The 22606-nt window shown below is 38.9% G+C and overlaps 2 protein-coding genes across 3 annotated transcripts in view; both read right to left on the reverse strand.

Annotated features, from left to right (window-relative positions):
- Positions 1-1827: 1827 nt before the first annotated feature.
- On the reverse strand, positions 1828-8596 carry LOC116711702 (C-C chemokine receptor type 3-like). Of its 2 annotated transcripts, none has more exons than XM_032551164.1 (3): positions 8478-8596; positions 8143-8319; positions 1828-4629 (listed from the first exon to the last, which is right to left on the reverse strand). In XM_032551164.1, exons 2-3 carry the CDS (start codon positions 8304-8306, stop codon positions 3666-3668), a joined length of 1128 nt encoding a protein of 375 aa, XP_032407055.1. In that variant the 5' UTR covers positions 8307-8319; positions 8478-8596; the 3' UTR covers positions 1828-3665. The 2 variants fall into 2 exon arrangements, with proteins under 2 accessions (XP_032407055.1, XP_032407056.1); XM_032551165.1 differs by having other exon boundaries at positions 8469-8591.
- A 2056-nt stretch (positions 8597-10652) lies between these two features.
- The window catches only part of LOC116712207 (collagen alpha-1(XXI) chain-like), a 55601-nt gene continuing 43647 nt past the window's right edge, over positions 10653-22606 (reverse strand). The window contains exons 27-32 of the mRNA XM_032552081.1: positions 22390-22422; positions 21001-21147; positions 19947-20001; positions 16727-16921; positions 15218-15295; positions 10653-12773 (exon numbers count right to left, since the gene is read on the reverse strand). Of these exons, the coding sequence (XP_032407972.1) occupies positions 12586-12773; positions 15218-15295; positions 16727-16921; positions 19947-20001; positions 21001-21147; positions 22390-22422 (696 nt within the window). The 3' untranslated portion in view covers positions 10653-12585. The remainder of the gene's footprint in view (positions 12774-15217; positions 15296-16726; positions 16922-19946; positions 20002-21000; positions 21148-22389; positions 22423-22606) is intronic.

Below are 22606 nucleotides of genomic sequence, written 5' to 3' on the forward strand. Positions count from 1 at the left end.
GGACGACCGCCGGACCACCTCCGTGGTTCCTGCCTCCTTTGCCTCCGCCCACCCTGTGGGTAGTTTTTTGTTTGTTTTTGGACTCTTGGCCCTTCTTGTGTTTCCGCCCACGATGGTGGGTTGTTTTTTGTTTTTCTGGACTCTGGCCCCCCGTCCAGCGCCCCTCCGCCCACCCTTGTTGTGTTTTTGTTTTGTGGGCGTCTGGTAGCCGCCCTTGAGGGGGGGGTACTGTCAGGATCTGTGTTTTTCTGTGTTTATTTAGAGTTTTTTGTGTCCTTACGTCTCTTCGTTGTCCTGTTCTCCCCTTGATTGTTCCCAGGTGTGTCTCGTTCTGTGATTACCCTCCCGTGTATTTAACTCCACCTGTGTCCCTTGTTCCTCGTCGGGTCCTCGTCTATGTTTCGTCAGTGTTTCCTTGTGCCTGCTGCTTGTTCCTGGACTTATTTTCTATTAAACAGCCATTATTCATCTCATCTGGGTCAATAGCGTCTGCCTCACCACCTCACCCGCACCACTTCGTGACAGGCCGGGACGCAAGTAAAGCCTGGCAGCCCGCCATGCTTATGAAACACAGGGGGAAACTCTGAAAGCTAAAGCAATTGATATGGCAATAATAACAGTATTTTTATAGCTAAAATGACATGTCTATTGTTAAAACATTAAAATCATTCAAAGGAAAGGTGACTCACCCATATTACTGTTGCCATGTTTTTCAGGAGATGTGTGCTTTCTACATGAGTCATGAAAAAACTCCTTAGCTCCACCGTACGAGGCAGGAGCTGTAGCTTAAGTTCACTTAGAGATGTTGATTGTTACATATCGTGTTCTTTGAAAATTCTGCAGCCTTGCTTATGAAAAGAATCTTAGTTCTGATTAAAGACAAATTATTATCATGTGGCTCCTCCTCCAAATTGAATACTATGTTCAGAGTTGTTGTTTTCAAAAGGTGCCTGTAATCTGACAAAGAAGCTGTGTTAGAATGCTTTTCCTGATTTATTGCGATGTAAAGGGAATTTTTCAATGAAAAGCTTTTGAACTAGGATGAGACGCTTTTTCATTTGTTATTAAATTGGTTTATTCCACAAAACTGCAATGGAAACACTTTTCAAATCACAAGATGATCAACAACTGAATGTTGCCACTCGAGGAAACCATGAAGAAGACGACAACAGGAAGCAGTTAGAGGATGATGGTGCAGCATACGTTTTGATGACTTATTGGATGAACAAGCTTATTCATGTTTGATTTTAATTGTGTTACTAATGTCTTATTCAATGGAGACACTGCAATTGCAAAATAGTTTTGTTTTTGTTTTTTTACATTAGCAGAATACCGACAAAGTTTCATGCATATTTGTAATGGAAACGTAGCTGCTGTGTTGTAATCAGGCCTTTTCAGTTCTATTTGCTGGATTCTGCAGTAGAAATAACTTCTGCCTTTTGTTTCCTCCTCACAGTCCTCCGTCTGTAGATGATCGGCTCCTGGTTCCTGGTTGACACCAGGTGGATTCTCAGTTCAGCTTGTTGAACTGAAAGCAGTTGGTGTACACAGGAATTGCATTCATGGGTGGAGAGAGAGAAAAATCCTCTTCAACAAGAAGCAAGTTTAGCAGCAATAGATATGAACACATTTTACCTTTGAATTTTCTTTTTTCATTTAAATTAATCAGTTAATTAAATTGATCCCCCCGTTAGTCTATAAAAGAATAAAGTGATGGACAGGTTATTTTGGTAAAGGACTGAGCAGCCTGACTCTGTTCATAAGCCCAGTATTTGGTCAGTATAAAGGATTCATTTCAGTAATAACATGTAAGATGAAACACAGCACTTATTTTTTAAAGCAATACATTTATTGTGCAATAGCAAAACATATGAACATATGAACATGAAGAATATAATGACAAATTATTATCATGTGGCTTTTTATGGTGCTGGATCAATCTTACTTCTAGATATCAAAGAAAAAAACAGAATTAAAACATAAAAAACAACTGAGAACAAACTCCAGATTCTCTGCAACCAATATTCCAACAGTAAAAAACAAATACACGCAGGGTGGTATCCAATTATATACTGTTATGTACATATATACACTAGTAAGCTTTGATTGAATAATATCAGGGTATACAGTAATACTATCTGCAGAGTAATCCTCTAAATTACATGTCATTTTGTGCAGTAAAGTAATCCTGGTAACCCTAAACTGAGACTTAAATTGCCCTGACATCACAGGAAAAAAGAGACTTAAGGAAAATATGCATATAAAACCAGACATAAGTTATAACTGCAGCAGGTTTACACCATAAACATGTCAACTCTGACAGTTTTTCGCTCATTTGTGTTTCCTCTGCTTGAAAACTCAGTCAGCTTTGCTTGATTTCTTCTTGTGTGTCTGATTCTGCAGTAAGACACAGAATGGTGCTGACTTCAGTCTTCTTTGATGGCGGCAGGAGAGGCTGGTGTGTCTTTAATTTGCAAAAGCTGTTCAATATTTAAAAATGAAAATAAAGATGATCTTTTGTTATAGCTTTGGTTAGCATTTTTACAAGATACCTTCTAAGCCACAAAATGCTGACACTGCAAGCTAACGTTGTGCAATAAACCTCCAGCAACATCTGCTCCTCATAAACCACAGATGTTGGTGTTGAGCAACACACACACGCCCACACGCACGCCCACGCCCACATAACAGTTTTAACTTATCTGAATCCGATACTGAATTTGGTATTCCGATCAATATCTTTGTTGTTTCCCAGCACCCTGGACAACTCATGCTAACACATAACTGCCCAAACCGACCCCTAAAAGGTTTAGGAAGAAAGCATGCACAATCACAAGATTTGAAATGGCATGTTGTCACTGTTCAACAGAATATTTAGGACCAGATCTAATGATTCATCACTGGACCAAAACCACAGTATTTTAGCCGCAGTGACTGGAAACGTCTCCGGACTTTTCTGTGGAACGTTACTCCAAATTCTTTGGAGGAAAATTCACCTGTTATCAGACTGTTTTTGGAGTCCATATCTAAAACATTTGCAAGAAAACGGAGTTTGGGAAGCTGACACAAGATCTCATTTAAAAATGACACATCTGTTCAAAACAAGCTGCTAACATCACCTATGTTGCAATGCATAAGGCATTGCATGGGCCGTATCAAAACCTAGCATGTGATCATGAAAAAGTTGAAATATAAAAGTGAAACTAATACTACTAATCCTATAATATCAATATTGATCTTATATTCATAGCATTAATTCCATCTGAATTTCAGGCCAAGCAATTCCTACAAAATGCAAAGCTTTTGTACAAATTTACATCATAATGATTAAATGATTATTAAATTTTTTAACTTGAACTTTTGAAGTAGTTCTCTTTTTTTAGTGCTTCCTTATTTTAAAAGAAACACAGAACAAAGTAATAAAAAGGGATGCTTCTTTCATCATACAAAATGAGAAAAAAGGGAAAATAAGGAAATTCAAAGGAATATCGAATTGAACAATGTCTTTGTTCTCCTGCAGTTTTATTCCTTTAAAGGTGCTTTCAGTCTGAACAGTCTGACAACCATTGCTCTATTTAATGAATTTATTGAGCTGCTTACTATGTCAAAATAAAATGCAAAAACCATGAAACTTTTTCTTGCATGTAACGATCACACGGTGGTTTTTAGCACGAAAGCCTTCCCCCCGTGTTTACTCCCTCCGTTGACTCGGTGGAAACGAGAGTTTTCAGAGCGTTTTCAGGAGTGTTTAAGAAAGACTCGCTCTGCTTCCCATCACTGTATTCAGTTCCTACCGTGGGAATTGCTGTTGTGTTATCTTTGTTGACCAAAATGTGCTTCTTTAGGCCTGGGAAACATTTCACCAGCAGCTGTTTGAAGTGCTCCTGGAATTTCCTTTCCATAAATGTATAAAACATTGGACTGATGCAGAAGTAAATGTACGCCATGTTGCGGGTGACGTGAAGAGCGTAACCGAGTTTCTTTTTAGCTTCACAGCTCAAGAGAGACTCAAATTCATAATGCAGCAGTTCTACAATGTTAAAAGGGATCCAGCAGATGAAGAACAACACTACGATCATGAGCATCACCCTGACTGCGTGGAATTTAGAAGCCAATCGGGACTTTTTGACAGTAATCACAATCCTAGCATAACAAAATATGATAATAGCCAGAGGGAGGATCAAGAAGACACAAAGCTGAATATAAAATCCAGATTTTTTGAGCTTCTCTACATTCACACCATCAATGTGAGCAAACTCCTCACAGTACTCAATGCCCCAATGCCTATAGGTGCCATGGAGGATCATTGGCCTAATGCAAGCCAAACCACTGATCACCCACACCACTGCACTGGAAATGACTGCGTAACATTGATTCCTAACATTTGTTGAAGTCAGTGAAAACACAACAGAAACATAGCGATCAATAGTCAGCAGAGTTAAAAAGAAAACAGAACTGTAAAAACCCAGGTAGTAGACGCTGAAGACGATCTTGCACATAGCTGAGCCAAAAATCCATTCAGATTTCTGCATGTAGACGGCCTGGAAGGGAAGGCTGCTCATTAAGATCAGGGAGGACGCCACCAGGTTCAGCAGCAAGATGTTGATCACAGTGGTCAGCCTCTCGAACCTGGAGGGAAGATGATAAAGCTAATAAGTTATTTTGGATTCATAGTTACATTCTCAAACTTTCACAGGACGAAGATCTGTGGTTTGATTTCATGCAGGTCTGCAGAAGGTGAAATTCCTGGATCAGTTTCCAAAGTCATAATTTTGTGGAATGTTGCTAAAAAGCAGAAAACGATTCAGCTTGTTCACCATTCCAAGTTTATCTATTGTTTAATCCAGTGGTTTCCAAAGATTTTCTGCCCCCCCCCCCTATGGATTACCATAAAATCTAACCCCAAAAAAGAAACAAAAAATCAACTGGGCACACACATCGTTCAACCAGACATAAACCTGTGCACATATTTTGTTTTCAAACTCCACTAAAATTTATTTCACACTTCAGGTTGCAACAAAACACACTACAAACCATCTTTACAGTGAAACACTTTTGTGTAACTGTTTTTTTTTTTTTGGAGGGGGGCGGAGGGGGGGTTTCATCCATACCGCTTCCCATGCCCCCCCTGCAATGGCACTGCCCCCCCCCCCCTGGTGCCACGCCCCACACTTTTGGAACCACTGGTTTAATCAAATATAAATTACGCTCTGTGAAGGCCTCAGAGGTCCAATAGAGAACATGAGTGAATAAACAGCATCATGAAGGCCATGGAACATGGCAGACAGGTCAGGGAGAACATTATGGAGAGGTCAAAAGCAGAGTTGGATGATAATAAGGGGTTTAATGGTGCAGGTATTCATACCGAATATTTTCAGTCTGGGTATTTCAGTTCGGAACGCACATGAACCAAACATGTTGTAGTTTTAAACCTTTACACATGCAGTTTTATCAACATTTTGAACAAAAAACACTGTTCCATCCTGAACCTTTAAAAAGCAACACCAAAACAAAGCATTCACCATAACTAACATCTGCTACAGTGGACCCCCACGTGTTATTCACACAATCACCTATTTGTGGATTTTTCTATGGAACAAAACTCCAAATTAATGGGAATCCTTCTAGTCACAGCTGTTTTTCATTTAAGATATTCAAATAAAATGCAGTTTGGGAAGCTAAAAAACCTGGACACAATGCTACTGGACATGCTATTGTCTGGCATATGCAAAGCAGCCAATTGAGGAGCAGCTTTTTACTTTCCTTGACTTTGATTGGCTGTACCCCCAAGAGGGGAAATAAGGAAGACTGTGGGTGCTAGCTTCAGCAGCAGCTCTAAAATAGTTTCCTCTGTTTGTATTAATGCACATTACAGTTTGTTTGGCTCTTAAAGTCTCTCTTAGAGAGGTTCTCACATATTCCTGGAGTTTGTATTCTAAAGATTCTTAAACCAAAGCTTAAAACATAATGGTTGACAGACGATGTTGATACAATGAATAGCTTTCTCTAAGCTGAACTCCATTGCTCACTTGAGCCAAGCGTAAACATCACCAGTGACCGTTAGCCAGTTACTGGAGGAACGGCAGACATCCAATGCACTGGTGAGGAGGGGTCAGACATCACAATGTTTTCCGACTAGTTGAACTCTAGTGGTGCCTTCAAGTACAACTCCTAAACTGGATTATTTACATGTCCAAATGTTGGAAGAAACAACAACCTTGATTATATTTGAATGGTTTAAATGTCTGACAATAATTTTCTTAAACGATAAATGAGCTTCTGTATGTTAGAATCAAATAAAACGAATAGTTGCTAAGACATTGTCAGAACAGGGCAACATGCTCTGTTTTTGTCTTCAATGCTGCCCACCATGGGGTTGCGCATGGACATGGCAGATATCTTACGGAGGATGTCCTTCCTGTCGCAATGCCTCTGAGCAATACATCTCCAGTTGCAAAACAAACCCCCACATTTATCATGTGTGACATTTATCATGTCACACATGATAAATGTTCATGATAGGAGATTCCTTGAGGAATATTTCCTGTTATTCCAATGTTTTATTCATAATTTGTGTTGTATATTAATTTGTCGTGGAATGCTGGGGTTGTTCCCATTGTCTGGTGTGAACTTTGTGTTGGTCTCCTCCTTTGCAAATGTTTAAATGGTGAAAACAATACAACGCTCAACACTTATTTTACCCACTGTTGAGTTTGTGAAATTGTTTGAAGATTTCATAATACGAGCTTTGAGTTAATAATGTAAAAATCAGCTCATTTTTTTTCTGTCAGAGTGCTTCTTCATAACCGGATGTGAGATAAAAAAAGGCTTTCAGTATTTGCTGAGTTGGGTTATTTACATTTGCGTAAATAAAAAAAAAGATTTTCAAGATAATCCTTATCAGGAAAGAACTGAGACATTTCACTGCATTTTGTTGGCATTTATAAAGGCCAACAAAACATTTATATTCCTGTCCTCTGGTTTGTGCTGCTTTGTTGTACTGTTTGATTTTTATAAAAACGTATTCACCCCCTTGCCCTTTTTGCTGCTTTTATGAATCAATCACGAACAACACAGTTTGACTTTTTTTGATAAAACAAGAAAAACTCTTAAGCTGATGTAAAAGCTTGTTTCTATAGAATAATGACAAATAAATAAAAATGAGAGAAAATAAGAGATTGTATAAATATGACTGTCAACTAGTAGCATCAGGTCTCGCAAAGTGAAATGATTGTTCAGTGTATGTGAGCATTGAAGGATTTTAATTCACTTGGTGCTCTGTGTGTGTGTGTGTATTTGTGTGAGACAGAGTGTGTTTGATTTCTAGTTGGCAGCAATTAGATTCCTAACTGTTTGTGTTTGCCCTTTCTCACCGAATCTGTTCATCACTGTTACAAGCAGACTTTCTAGGAGCAGCAGGGTGTTTGGGGGGGTTCTGTTTTTATTCGCCTCAGGTTTGGGTCTCTGCTTTCTGCAGATGATATGGAGCAGCAGTGTGTGAAGAGACCAGGGTGAAGATCAGTTCCTCCCAATCTGGCTCATGGTTTTGAGCCAGAAAAGTGCAGAATGAGTTCTCTAGGTCGGGGACAAGGTCCTGCCCCAAGTGGAGGAGTTTAAGTATTTTCGGGTCTCGTTCCCGGGTTAGGGAAAAGTGGGGATCGATAGGCAGATTGGGGCTGCATCTGCAGTGATACAGGTGTTGTACCGTACCTGTCTGTTGTGGTGAAAATGTATCACAATCTACCAGTGGATCTACATTCCTACTCTCATCTATGGTCACAAGCTATGGGGTAGAAATTGAAAGAACAAGATCGCAGATGCAAGTGGCCATAATGAGTTTACTCCCTTAGCATAAGGGTGAAAAGCTCAGTCATCAGGGCAGGGGTCAGAGTAGAGACGCAGCTCCTCCACTTTGAGTCTTCCTTGGTGCAGATATTGTTAGTGCAGAGGCTTAGGCCATGAAAGCACATGAAATCAAGGTACATGAAATCTAAGCAGAAAATAACTTGAACAACAAGGGATTCATGCAAGACCTTGAGCTAGCACATTCATCTACAATGAGTCTATATGAGCATAACATTTATATATATATATAAATATATATATGCCTGCATTTTTTAAACAATTTGGTGGTTTACTCACCGGTAGATGATAACCAGAACCAGCAGGTTGGTGATAACACTGAAGACAAACATGAAGTAGTAAATGTAAGACAGACTTGCTCCCAGTTTGTTATCATCATCCCTGGTACACAGTTCAACCGGCTCTTCTGGGACTCTGCTGGTAACATAACTGATGTTTGTCATCTTTGTGCAAAATCTGTCAAAAACAGAATACACAGTTTCATGCCATGTGTTGAGACTTGAAAATCATCATTTTAAAAACCATGTTACAGTAAGTAAATAGAAAATAGAGCAAGAGATGCATGTATTTAAGAAATAAGGGCAATATTCAAAAGCAAAAATTACTTTTCTCACCACTGATCCGACCAAGAAGCTTCAGGCTGTGATTGTGAAAGTCCGTCTGATACTAAACGACTTGTGTCACCAAAAGAACGGAAGTTTCAGCTTAGTTTCTGTGTACATGCCTCTGCCTGATTTCAGTACATGATAACACGGAGCTCGACACCGTCTGTACACACAACATCTTATATAACAATTTTTTAAATTATAGCTGCAGCTACGGTACACCACATTACTATGGTTTTTGAGCAGTTTAACTGATAATTCTACGAAAGGAAATGCTCAAGATAATCTTCTGACATGACTTATGTTAGAATATTTTTTCTGTCCTCCAAACAAGATGAAGATTACCAAGATATCCTCAAGGAGAAGACTTCGCTCAGCAGCGGAAAGGTTTGCAGAGAAGAGTCTGACCTTATCAACTTGTGGTCTTCCTTGACGTGTTTATTACTGACTCCATACCAGACAGAATCACATTGAGGAACGTATGACATTACCTGAAGTAACAGTGGGAATTGTTTTTGATCGGCGCTTATCATTTCATTTATTTCAAAGAATGTTTGTAAGCTTGACAGAAATGTGGACACATCATACAGAGAATGACCAAGAAAGAAAAAAATATTTGTCATACAATGATTGCAGTATTTTGTAGATGCACTTTTGGCTGCACAGAGCCTGTGTGGATCGGTCTCAATCAGGCTGCACATCTGGACACAATTTTCCTCCATTCTTCCTGGCGAAGCTGTTCCATGTCCGTCAGTCTGAGTGGGGATCGGCTGACAGCTATCAGGTTGAAGTCTGGGCTTAAATTCTGCCACTCCAGAACATCCGCCTTGTTGTCTTTAAACCATTGCAAAAGACTCCAGTTTCCACATTGTCAAAACGGGGTATTCACATGTAGAATTGTGAGGAGGGAGATTAGTTAAATACAATTTGGAAATAAAAGGATGTAACATAGCAAAATGTGAAAAAGTGAAGGGCTGTGGATACTTTCTGGATGCAATGGATTTAGGCCATAAATCTGTGTTACATTTCCAGCTGTTGTATATTTACTCTAGTACTGTACATAAAGATGCAACTTTTATTTAAAAAAACTATGTTTTTTACATATATTTTGAAACTATATGTCACAGTTTTTCACACCACTGACAGTGTTGTGAAAAGGCAGAGGTGACCGATTTTTACACAGATTATCTTTCTCATACCATGCTAACTGGAAACAACCAATCAGAGCCAGGAGGATGGTATTGGTGGTTGGCTGTCACAGATATGTAATAACACACATTTCAAAGAAAAATATGACACTTTCAACTACATTTCCAGGTAGCTCGGCGTTCCTCATTCCTTTTGGCTCAGCGTAGCTTTGCAGTCTGCTTTTACTGTTTTTTCTTTACTGAAATACAATTGGCCACATGCTATGCTCTTTACAAGAAGAGGAACCAATCACAGTAGCTGCTCATACCTGGGATTTGGAAATATGTCTAATCAGCGCCATGTTTGATGTTAATAAGCTTCTATGTTAATTATAATGTTACATATAGTAACGTCATAATTGCCATAAAATGATTGCAGTGTTTCGTAGATGCACTTCTGACTGCACAGAGTCTGTGCGGATCGGTGTCAATCAGGCTGCACATTTGGACACAGCCTGACTGAGATCGGTGTTGCTGTTTGTGGGGAGAAGTGTTTTGTTGTTTTTCTTTTGGGGGGCTGGGGGGGGGCGTGTTAAAATAACTAACATGTTCACATTTCAGTTTTATGCTGAAGCTTTTACAGGTGGTGTAGAGTTTTTGGAGCAGAGTGATTCTACATGTCAACACATCGTCATATGGTTTCAACAAGTTACATGGTTCTGTAAAAGCACTCAGAAAACAACACAGTAATGCACTATTAGAAAATATCATTTTCTTTCTTTTGGATACTTGAGTATTTTCAGAAATAAGCACTTCAGTACTTCAACTTGAGCAAACCTTTGACTGAGCAACTTTTCCTTGTAGCCTAATAGGACCATGAATATGAATACTTTTACTCAGTTGCTACACCTTGGTTGGCATGCTGGTTGGTATGATGTACTTGGTCTTGAAAGCTTCAACTGCACTCCTCCATATAAATCTTCTGTAGTCAAACACTTTCCCCTTTATCTTGTTTGCAGCCATCTTATTTGCTGGTCACATCAACACTAACACCACATGGTTTGGTCCTCTGCTTGTTTATTTACACAAATACATGCATCAGAAACAAAACAGCTCCATTACGGTCTAGCAATGCAAAACGCAGCATTAGTAGATTGAATAATAATCATGGATAAGGATAAAACTGAACATAAATACTTCTAACCACATAATACTTTTAACTATGAATGGATGATACAAAGACAATTAAAGCCCACTTAGATTGTTGCCGCAAAGTTACACATGACTATTTATGACATCTTTAATAACATTAGCTGAGAGCTGGCCTAGACCTGTGGTCTAGATTTTTCAAATGAAATGCCCTCCAATTAACACATTAATCAATCAGGCACAACTCTGTAACCATGGATACATGAAACGAATAACACTGTCTCTTGCATCTGTTTGCAAGTGAACCACTAAGGTGCCAAAGACAGAGAAAATAGGATCGAGTAAGTTTGATATAGCATCTTCAAAAGCAGTCTGTATCTATCAAAAGCAAAAGAAGAGCAGCGAACGAGTGATATGACCATCAGATGAGCTGTTATAGTTCAAATTACAGACAGAAAATGTCAGAATACACAAAAGTAGATTTTTTTTTTGTTGCTCATAGAAGTACATATACATAGAAAGCACCCTTGCACAAAGCCAAAATTCTTCAGGAAGGTTTCGATACTGTTGACTTGGTCTCCAAATCCCTCAGATCTCTACCCAGTCCAACATGTGAGGAATGAATTGAAAAAACAAGTCTGATTCCTACAGACCCCACCTCCTACTCGGCCAAACTACAGACACGGTGCCACCAGTTACCACAGCACATCTGCAGGGTTCTGGTGGAGTCCTTACCAAGACAGGTCAGGGCTGGGTTGGCACCAAAAGGGGAGACAGGATTCTATTGGGCAGGTGGTCATAATGTTTTGCCTCATCAAAAATAACAGTATATTCCATTCAGGTTATCAACATCAAGCATCTAATACACCAGGGTGTGACTGCTGCAATGAAAGTGAAAATACAGATACAATGCCAGGACATAAATACTGAATGGTTTCCATGACAACATTTCCAAATGAATCTGAATCAGATATTGAGAGAAACAACAAAACACAAAGCAGGTAACAGTCCCTCCAGGATTTCATGACTGTTTTTGTGATTTTTTACTTATTTATCTTTTATTCAAAATCACTGACTTTGTGGGGATCCTCAAGAATCCCCACAAAGGGTTTTAATGAGGAAAACCCTTTCCTCATTAAGCCACTTCCAAAATTTACATCTGTAACAGAAAAATATTAGAAATAAAAAACATGAATAAAAAATAAGCAGGCAAATTGAACAAAAACTTCTTTAATCTTTACAGAACTTAAATAACTTGATTTTTGTTACTGCCCATATTGACCACGGATTATAACTTGGCATCAAGTAAGGCTGAGGAGGCAGTGCTGTCGAAGTAGGAAATACTGCCACCTGCAGATGGGAGTTAGCATCTGGAAAAGTTATAATAAATGCACAATTATGCATTAGTGTGGAAATGTGGCATAAAAATGTGGGAATCTGTTGATTGTGAGTAAATTTCTGCAGTCGTGGAATCGCAAAAAACTGGAGGGACTCAAGATGTTTCTGTTGAGGATTTTGACAAACAATCGTCAGAGAAAAGCAGAGGTAGATATTTTTATTGACCAAAATATCAGTCTCTCCGTCGATGGATTAAAAGCATCCCCTACTTTTCAGTTCAGGAATTAGGAATCATCCAGGACGGTGTTTGGAAGAGACTTGGCTTCTGGGCTACTGGCTGCGTTTCATGGTGAACATCATGGTCTTAGACCGCCTTTCCGACGTAATGAGGTTCCGACTGCCTCCAGTGCAATAATTCCCACATGGTCTCTTTTGAGGGAGTCAGCAGTGATACAGTGAATGACTTCCTCCAAACATCTGGATGCAGAGCTAAAACCAGTTTTTCAGACATCCGGCCCTTTATTGTAATGTTGCCTGTGGTTGTAGGTCCGATAACACATGGACACATCGCAAACTCCTGGAAGACCAGGGATGCCCTGTTTACCGGGATCTCCTTGTTGTCCAGGTTTTCCTTGAATTCCCTGACTTCCTGGATAGCCAATACTGTCAAAGCCTCGAGGACCCTGCATTCCTACAGTAATAAGGAGAGACAAAAAAAAAAAAATTAGCGGTAAGACTTTCAGGAAGTACTCAGCCAGATACTTGGCAGTGAAGTTGATAAATCTTTTAGAATTGAAAAGAAGCTGGATCATATGTTTTTTTGTTCGGAGGCCCTTGGATATGAAAAGTTCTTCATAAGACAAGATAAACTGAACACATTGCTAAGGATGTATAAATAACTTTATTTTGTTAATTTAAATTTGAAGTATTGTCAAATGTTGGTCAACTTTACTCAATCTAATGATGACTTTTTAGAAAAATATTCGGCGGCGATACGTTTTGTTGTTGTTGCTTTGTTCGCTATACAGTATTTAACTGCAAACAGCTGATGTAGGAAATCTAACACACACATCGTTATACACACACATATAAATCCAATGTTACAGTTCCAGCATTTATATATTGCTGCATTATGCAGCCCTAATAAAGGATTTTTCAGTACTTCAGGATCATTAAGTACATTTTAATACGAGACAGAGAAAACACGAGGAAACAAATTCCCAAACAAATTTAAAGAAAAAAAAACAATTTAATCTATTAGGGGAAAAAAGTTATCCAAAACAACCAATGCAAAAGTAATCAATCCCTAAACTAGACATCATTTTGTACTATGGACCATTTTCTTGCTGTAGAACTCAACTGTGTTTGATCTTAACAAAACAAACTGATTTCTGGACATTTGCCTTTCAGAATTATTTTTGATTCAACTTAGTTGAAACAGTGAAACATCTAAATCATACATGACTGCAGATGTTGAGGACTCACGGTGGACATTACTGACACTGATTCAAACAAATGGTAGAATTACTCAGACTCAACCGTCTTCTGATATTAAGACGGTCCATTTTGACCACAAAGATCGTAGTATCAAAGGAATGCCTCCAAGCATGTTATAGGTCACACTTAAGGAATAATTTTAGTTTTTCAAACACCACTGCTAACCACTGCTGAGGTGTTTACGTAATTTACTGAACAAGCCATCCAGGTAATCGTGGGAACTTTAAGTCTCAGGAATGCATGAAATGAATATCAATAAGCCTTTTTCAAAAGTGAGAAATACGGTTAGGTCTCTGAATTTGTTGGGTTTAAAATGAAAGTAGCTGTTGAAGGCCTAGCATACTGTGTATTCATTGGTTGACAGCATGTTCAGACTTGCCTTTGGTGAGTGCTTATTGCTTGGCTCAGTTCAATAATTACAGCTTCGGTTTCCAGAGAATCCAGAAGAACTTGGCATGTGAATTCATTATCCTAACTTGAAAAGTTATCTGGTAATATTTGAGCTGCTGCTTTTGCTTCTTTTTAGAATGTGTCTTTAGAGCTCCTTGGTTGCATCCTTTAAGATTGTTTTCCATTTGAATTCAGAGCGGTTCTGAATGCATGGTGAGTCAGGGTGAGAGTGACCTTTGAGCTGAAATAAGTTGTTTATACTGAAATTTCATTTCAGTTCTGTGGGTGAAACAAACCCCCTGATTTCAGACCAATCGTCCATTTAGAGGCCGTTTGGTGCTGAAAGTTGACGGTTCCAGATGGTTTAGAGTAAAATTCACCCTTTTGTTTTCTTATCCTTCTCAGAATAATCCAAAGATCAGAGTCAAAATATGGTCATAAATTCCTTTTTTTCAGGCTCCTGGGATATTTAGAATCTCTTGAAAAAAGCTGGATTTAAACAGCCAAGATTGAATGTTTTTCAGTTTTTCTGGACTTCAAACATCCTTCAATTCTGTTAAGAGTCATTTGGACCCCGTGTGAGCATTTTACCCTCTCTGTAACTCCAGCAGGGTGGCACTGACTCAAGTTTGGGGAACTGACGGTCTGATGGGACAACGCCCCCGCTTCCCTGCTGTCTGACCGTGACATCCGCCTAATTCTTCCTGAGTGTCACGCTAAAACTGCAGAAGGGCTAAATCTGTAGTCGTGGAGTAGAATCTTTGTTTTGCTGTTAACTTATATTTTCTCTTTCTTTGTTATTAATTCATCATTTGTAAGTAAATCGTAGCTCAAGTAATAGTAAACGTTACTCCTGATTGGTTACTATCTCTTATTTTGTTTTTTGGCTCATTCTTAATTGAAATGTTAAAGTTTCTAATGATTCTATAAGAAAATTTTAATCTCGAGAAATCTACATGAATCTCACTGAGTTTCTTTGTATGTGATAAAGCTCTATGGAAAGCTCAATAAATTAGAATGGTTTGGAACTATGAGACTGATTTGTGAACTTCAATGTACTTTAATGCACAACTTAATAATGCAACACAGCTGCCAGAGAAACATATGTTGCTTTTGTAATCATGTCCTGAACGTTTACATTCATTAAACCAGCAGCAGACACGGTAACCTCTATGTCCAAATTACAAAAGTTCTCAATCATATTTCTAAAATCTCAGAAAAAGGACTTTGGTTAGGATGACAGCATACCTGGCTGTCCAGGAGGTCCTGGAGGTCCTTTGTAACCTTCTCCTTTGCTGCCTTTGGGCCCTCTCTCTCCTATGTCCCCTGTGAACACAAACATTTTCTTTAACAAAAAGAAAAAAAAACACTTTCATTTTCTGCTACACTAACAGGTAAAATTACCAAAACGCTCCCAGCCCTCTGGGCTTTCTATTTGCCCATCTACAACCATTTTAGTGACAGTAATGCATAACAAAATGAATTCTCTCAATCAGGATTTGTTAAGGATATTTCCATTTTCATCTCAGTTGTTTAAAATTTACTTTACATCCAGTCCACCCATTAAAGCTACATTTCTTGGGCAGGGACCATTTTGGCCTCGAGCCAGCCTAATGGATAATGCTTTTGAAGAAAGCAAGTGGGATAGATGCATTCATTAGTGCGCACACAAAGTCATTTGCAGCAATTTATTGATGATTATTTTCTCAAACACGTTTCATCTTTTCTTTTTCTTCAGCATTCATTTGATTGCACCGGATCTCACTGGTAATGGACCACAGCTTAACCACAGACTTGTTCAAATTCAAAGAACCTCTAAAATGCCCCCCCCCTGCTCCACATCCTCACTGGATTAAAAATTAAACATCAAATATATCAGGGTTGATCTTTTCAGGGTCACGGCGTAGACCCTGGCTCCGGCAGAGAGCTTCACCATGCATTTTGAGCCTGAAAAGAACTTCCATAAGGAGGCGAATCATCGACATATTGCCGGCATACTGGGAGCTGTGGTGTTCTTCCCAGTCTCCTCCAAAGTACAAGTAAAACCTCCAAGAATTCCACAGATCATGAGCTGGTCAGTTTCAGGAAACCGTTGGGTGACGTCAGGCCCTCACACCTTGACGGGAATTAGCTGAGTCATACCAGTCTAAGGTCGGGATGTGACGTGTTTATGAGAATATATGTGTAGTTCTGTAGTTTCACATGTCAAACTGGCAACCTGCCCAAGTTCTAACCTGCTATAACCAAACATGTTCAGTCATCACAACTGATTTCTTGATAATATCTCATCTGCATTCAAAGCATAAATCTTATCAGTACATTCTCTCTTAAAATTCACATTTCTTTCCACAAAAGTGAATGCATATCTACACAAATGGTTGGTCCCTTACCAGCTGCATGTACCACATTTTTGCAAAACAGAACATGAAGTGGATGAGTGGGAGGAGTTGCTTCAGGATACTAAAGTAAAGGGGCCCTTCAGCCAGAGGCCAATGCTGTTTGTGGGGGGAAACGGCACAAACAGCACAAAATGGTGACTGCATAGTCACCATTTTAAACACTTATCTTATTTCTGGAATCAGTAGTGAAATATGTTGAGGCCTGTATTCATAACAAACGGGCTTGAAAAGAGGAAAACTTGTGAAGATTCTCATTATTTTTCACCTCCATGAAATAAGCAATGCTAACAGAAGAGATAAATCTGTCCTTACGTGTTGGCTGGTTTTTCCTCCTAATTTAAAATGCGTCATGTCAAACCTTTGATGCCTGCTGGACCCTGCATTCCAGGAGGTCCTGGGTAACCTGGAGCACCACTTCTTCCGGGGTAGCCTGCAGCTCCCATGGACCCTTTGGGACCTGGTGCTCCGGGCTCACCCGGGGGTCCCTTCACGGTGTTGCAGCTCTCGCACGTTGCTTGGAGGGCGAGGCTCTGGAGGAACGCTGGGAGCTGGTCTGCAGGGTACAGTCACAACATAAATATAAGTGTTTGATCTAATGATCTAATAAGAAAAGGTTTTGTGTTATTTCTGAAACCAACAGCCACTGAAATCATTAAGCTCTGGTACAAAGTATGAGCTAGTTTAAGGAAAGGTTGTTGTTGTTTGTCTTATACCTTTCTTATCAATAGCAGCCATTTTGATGTTGGCTATCTTTGCATAAAGGTTTTGTTGTACATATGGTGCCTTCTATTTGTTTTACCGCATTTTGTCACATCACAACCACAGACTTTATATTACAGACCTGTTACTTACGCGTTCAGCCATCTCTTAGACAATACTTTACAGAAACACCTTTTGCTTCAGGGACATCTGTCCGTCTTTTGAGGTGTCATCTCTTGGTTCAAAAGAAGAGGTTCAAGAAATGTACTTCAAATTGACTAATTTCACCTTACACCTCTACACACTGAAGTTTTCGCCTGTTCTGTTCAAAACAGCTTAAAATCAGTCGGATCAGATGAAGGGCTTTTCTGAACAGCAGTTTTCAAGTTCTGGTCATAAATGTTCAGTCAGATTAAGGTTTGATATTTGACTGGACCTTCTTATTCATGAGCATGAACGAGAACTTGTGAGAGTTTTCTAGACTTTTGTTTCTAATTTGTTTTCTAATTGTGATTGAGGCACAATTAGAAATGCTGTGCAGCTTTAAGGAGGTTTGCTCTTACTTTTATATTTTTAGAAAGTTGTTATGATGTGTAACCGTACCTACAATTTTTTTCAGGCTCCTGAGAGATTTAGAAGCTCTTGAAAAATGCTGGATTTAATCAGTCAAGATTTAATGTTTTTTAGTCATTCTCGACTTCAAATATCCTTCAACCCTCCCACTGTCTTAAGAGTCATTTTGGCTCCCTGAGCTTTTTACCTTCAAGTATTAATCAGATATCAGTTTAAAATTAAATTAATACCTGAGCTACAACCTTATGGGAGTTGAAAAGGAGGCTTCATGGAGGGAGAGCAGAACCAAAGAGCAGAGAGAGAAGGAGGAAGTTCAAACTGTCTCTCCCATCGACCGTAACAGCTGAGGATCACGTCCCCTACTCCAGCATCTCTCTAACCGTACAGCCAAAAAGGGATTTGAAGAGGAGTGTCAAAAGCAAATGAGCTGGATTAGCAGAGATTCCCAACATTTGATGATGTCATCCAGGACATGTTGCAGTGGAGTATCATCTACAGTCAGAGGCTTCTTCAGATTTACTGCAACGCTGACTGCTACCAGAGATCCATCCTCCCTATAGCATCACTGTCCACCACTGTTTGAAGATACTTTGATGGTATGAGTTTGAACAATGTTTGATTTTCCCTTTGGGATAAATAAACTATTTTTGAATTGAACTGAACATGCTTTCATTGGTCCATTATAACTCTGGCTTTATGTTTTGGGTTATTTTCCTGCATGAACCTTCATCCCGGCCTCAAGGATTTTGCAAATTGTCACAGGTTTTCCTGTGCTCTGTATTTTCTTCCATCTATGTTCCAATCTACTCTGTGGCTGGAAAAAAAGTATGATGAAAGTATGACGTGGTGTTGCATGGTGCATCTACATGCTTTATAGTTTGGGTAGTGTGTTTACTCTGGTTTTTTGTTTTACAAAGCATTTAACTTAATAAACAAAGGTCTCGCTTGACCAGATTGTTCCTCTTTACTGGTTTCCCGACACGGAAACTTTAAAAAAGCAATGAACTGTGGATATGGACTGAGGATGGGGGCTATTTTGTATGCCGCTGAAGGGCAGAAGCTGAGAATGCAGGCCATTTCATAGACAAAAAAGGACAAAATCTACCATTCCTGATTCCACTGAAAGTGCCGCCCTTTCCTTGCAGATGTTTCAGTCAATCACTCCAGCAAAGACAGCAAAGACAAGTTTTTGCAGAGAAGAAGCTGCTTTGTTTGGCTTGGACGCAGTTGATGCTAATCTCCTAAAGCCCCTTTACTTTAGTATCCTGAAGCAACTCCTCCCACTCATCCACTTCATGTTCTGTTTTGCAAAAATGTGGTACATGCAGCTGGTAAGGGACCAGGTAAGTTAAATATGTTGCGTGAAAGATAATAAATACATAGTGGTACCTGGTTTACAGTCAGAGAGCAGTTAGCAGAGTATTCTTAGCGATTCAAAGCTATTGGTGTAAAAATGATCAACAGGAGGAACAGCGACGCCAGGCTGGGCCCTAAGAGAGTAGAGAGTTTTGCTCTATTCTCTGAATGAGAATGATGACTCATTTCCCAATGCTACAATTACCAGCATAATTTATCAGCTAATGTGCTGCATTGCATTAGAATAGAAGGAAACTGGTGAATGACTTCTAAAGCGCATTTAGAAACTAAAATGTATTTCCGATAGCCAGGCAGACAGACAGGTAGATAGATGAAAACTTTATTAATCCCTTTGGATTAATAGGCAAATTGTAGTTCCCTTTATCTTAAATGTCAAAATCTCAGACTTATTCTTTCATCGCATCCGGAAAGTATTCAGAGTGCTTCCCTTTCTCCACATTTTGTTATATTACAGCTTTATTCTAAATTATATAGAATAATAATTAAAAATTGCTTTTTGAGCAAATTATTCTCTTTGCTCAAAAAGTCTGCAAATGTGTGTGTGTTTTGACAATGTATAAAATATGAAAAAAAAGTCAAATTTCCGTAAGTATTTGCAATCTAGCTAAAAATGGAGCTGTTTCCACTGATCACCTCTCAGATGTTTGTAGAATGTAAATCTAATAACTTCAGTTGGAGTTCCACCACTAAATAAAACAGATTTTGATGCAACAAAACCTGAAAAAGTCACCTGAATACGTTTGCAAGCACTGTGTGGAAACCTTTAATGGACTTTCTTGAATGTTAATTAAAAAAATGTCTAACTGTTTTATTTGGGGGAGCTGAAGCAGCACTTTTCAGTACTTGTTGTTTAAAGTGATATTTTAAGCTTAAACACTCATTGTTTGTGTTTTTAGTTTGGCGGTAAAGAGGATTAAAACCATACGTACTGCGCAAAACATCTGCACACATCTTAACAAGATGTTCATCTGAAGGAGATTTGCCCTGAAACACACAGATATGCCATAAGTCAATAGAGCGGTGATGAAAACAGGAATACACACATCTTGTCTCTATATATGCCTGCACATGGATCGCCTACATGACTCTGCTCTACTCTGCACAGTTCTTGTGATTTTCCAGCTCTATGTGAGGGGGGTCACTATAGCAGGCGGCCAAAGAGTCTGAAAAGTTACATGACATGATCTGTGCGCGACACAAAAACATCTTCACCTTGTCATTAGACAAAGTCATGAGACCTCGGTCTCATTTCCAGTATTACTGTTTTACATAAAGCTCAAAATACTTTCAGTCCTTGTGCCAGTCACACTTGTGACTGTTTGCACCGACTCTCAACCTTATGAACTCAGAAATCTGTTTCCATTGACATTTCGAAAATAAATTTGCTCAATGGGAACAGTCAATTTGGAAAAAACTCTTGTTTTTCTATTAAATGTTTTGGGGCTAGAATGAGGTGTTTTGTTGGGTTTTTTTTTTTGACAGTTTTGAAATTAGTTTATCACACAAAACTGCAATGGAAACACTTTTTCCATATCACACGAGTCACATGATCAACAACCGGATGTTGCCACTGGCACAAACTACAGAGAAGACGATGACAGGAAGTAGTTGGAGGATGATGGCGCAGAATGTTTTTTTAATGTGATTTTAATTGCATTTCTTATTTAATGGCAACACCGCAATTGCAAAAAAAAAATTTTCGACACTAGTTGAATACTGTAAAAGTTTTACAAACATTTGTAATAGAAACGCAGTTGGCGCATACAAAATAGTTTGAGTTTGAGTTTTTGTATGAGGCCATTAAAATTGACCTTGATGAGGACAAGTCCACATTGATGTTTGAGTACCTCTGCGGAGTGAAGTGCACCTGAGTATGTAGGGGCCTTCAAACATCAATCAGGTCGTTCATCCATTAGAGAATGCCAGTATCGTTAAGCTTGTTGTATCCAGCTGAGCATCGAAGTCTGAAGGGTTTTTACTTACAGGTTTTCCAGGATATCCAGGTTGGCCGGGCTGACCCGGAAGTCCGTCTTGACCAGGAAATCCCCGGGGACCAACAATACCCAAATGGCCTGTATCACCCTTCTTCCCTTCTGGCCCTCTTGGCCCACTTTCACCTTTCAATCCCCTCTGAAGGAAAACACACAAAGTGTCACAATAGTATAAAAGTTGGAACTGAGAGCAAACCCAATTTTTTATATTTTCTTTGCTATTATTGTCCTTGGGTACAAACTAGTACAATGCCTTACAAAAGTACTTACACCCCTACAGTTAAAAGAAATATAAATATAAATTTATGCCACCTTTCAACTTCTTTGTCAAAAACAGACACACATACACCAACTATGCACTATACCCTGTTTTGTAATAAACAATGCATAAAATGTATAGATGTTTGTGGTTGTTACATAAAAAGTTAGAAAGTTTTACTGTCTCAATAAAGGCCATTTCTATTCTATTATATGCTGTTCTATTCTATTCTAAGGCTTTTGTACTGTATTTACATTCATTCAAAAATTTGGTCCAATTAATAACATGTATTTATCAAACCAAACATCATCATTAAAGGAAAAAAATCAAGAAAAAGAAAAAAGTAAGGGAACAAATGAGTAAAACAATGATAAAACCTATAAGTAGGCAACAAAGTATTGTCTTTGACAAACACATCAGTCTAATCAGATTGATCTAAAAATCTTTTTTGGTGTAAAGTTCAATGCATAAGCAATGAAACTGAAAACAGGAAGTCTGGCAAATGCCAGAAAGTGAAGTATGGTAGTATTTTTTCTGACTTTTTTGCTTTAGCTTTGCAGAATACTAGCAGTTTTATTCACCATAGCAGAAACTTTACAGTCTGTTTCATTTTTGACATCATGTATTAACAGTAAAGGTAGAACAACAGCAGCATATTAACTTAAACAATCACGAAGCTATATGACCTAGTGGGATTGCTTTTGGTGTCTTCCACTAATAATGACACCGCAATCAAAGAAAAGTTGTTTCCGATCATTTATGATTTTGGTATGTTTGCCGTACAGACATGTTAAAAGATTTACATCTGGTCCAATGATGCAATGAGACTATGATGCTTTCCAGTCCATTACTGGATTTTCATTACAAAGCTTGCTACATAATTTAGCACTATTTCCTACATTGCCGCTGTGGGAAACTGCATCTTCATAAATTGTGAGTTTCCACACAGTGCAGTAGGTACTTGACATTAAGTGCTTTTTAGATGTAAATGTTTCACAAAGTAGTGGGAGATTTCCCCCAGGAATGAGGAATTAGCTCTAAGTCTTCTTCCACTCCAGACGCTTGATGGAGCTACTTATTGGGCTACAAAATAAGACATACTGGAAGCCTAACTTTACAAACCTCTCCTTTCCATCCTTTGGATCCCACATCACCCTGGCAGGAAACAGAAAATTGGGAAGGTGGAAGGGCGAGGGAGGTAGAAGAGGAGAGAGAGAGAGAGAGAGAGGGGGGGGGGCAATTAGTTCTAGCCTATAGGTGTATTTTGCCATTTCCAATGTTTGGAAATCACGGGTAATTTCGACACAAATGTAAGAACTGTGGTCCACTGCCTACTCAC

The sequence above is a fragment of the Xiphophorus hellerii genome, chromosome 21, assembly GCF_003331165.1.
Source record: "Xiphophorus hellerii strain 12219 chromosome 21, Xiphophorus_hellerii-4.1, whole genome shotgun sequence".
NCBI classification, from domain to species: Eukaryota; Metazoa; Chordata; class Actinopteri; order Cyprinodontiformes; family Poeciliidae; genus Xiphophorus; species Xiphophorus hellerii.

Bases quoted from the DNA above. Each gene is read 5' to 3' on its own strand.
- LOC116711702 (XM_032551164.1), bottom strand. From the start codon at position 8,306: ATGACAAACATCAGTTATGTTACCAGCAGAGTCCCAGAAGAGCCGGTT. The intron at 4,630-8,142 runs GTGAGTAAACCA...TCTTCCCTCCAG, and splicing joins GTTCTGGTTATCATCTACCG to GTTCGAGAGGCTGACCACTG.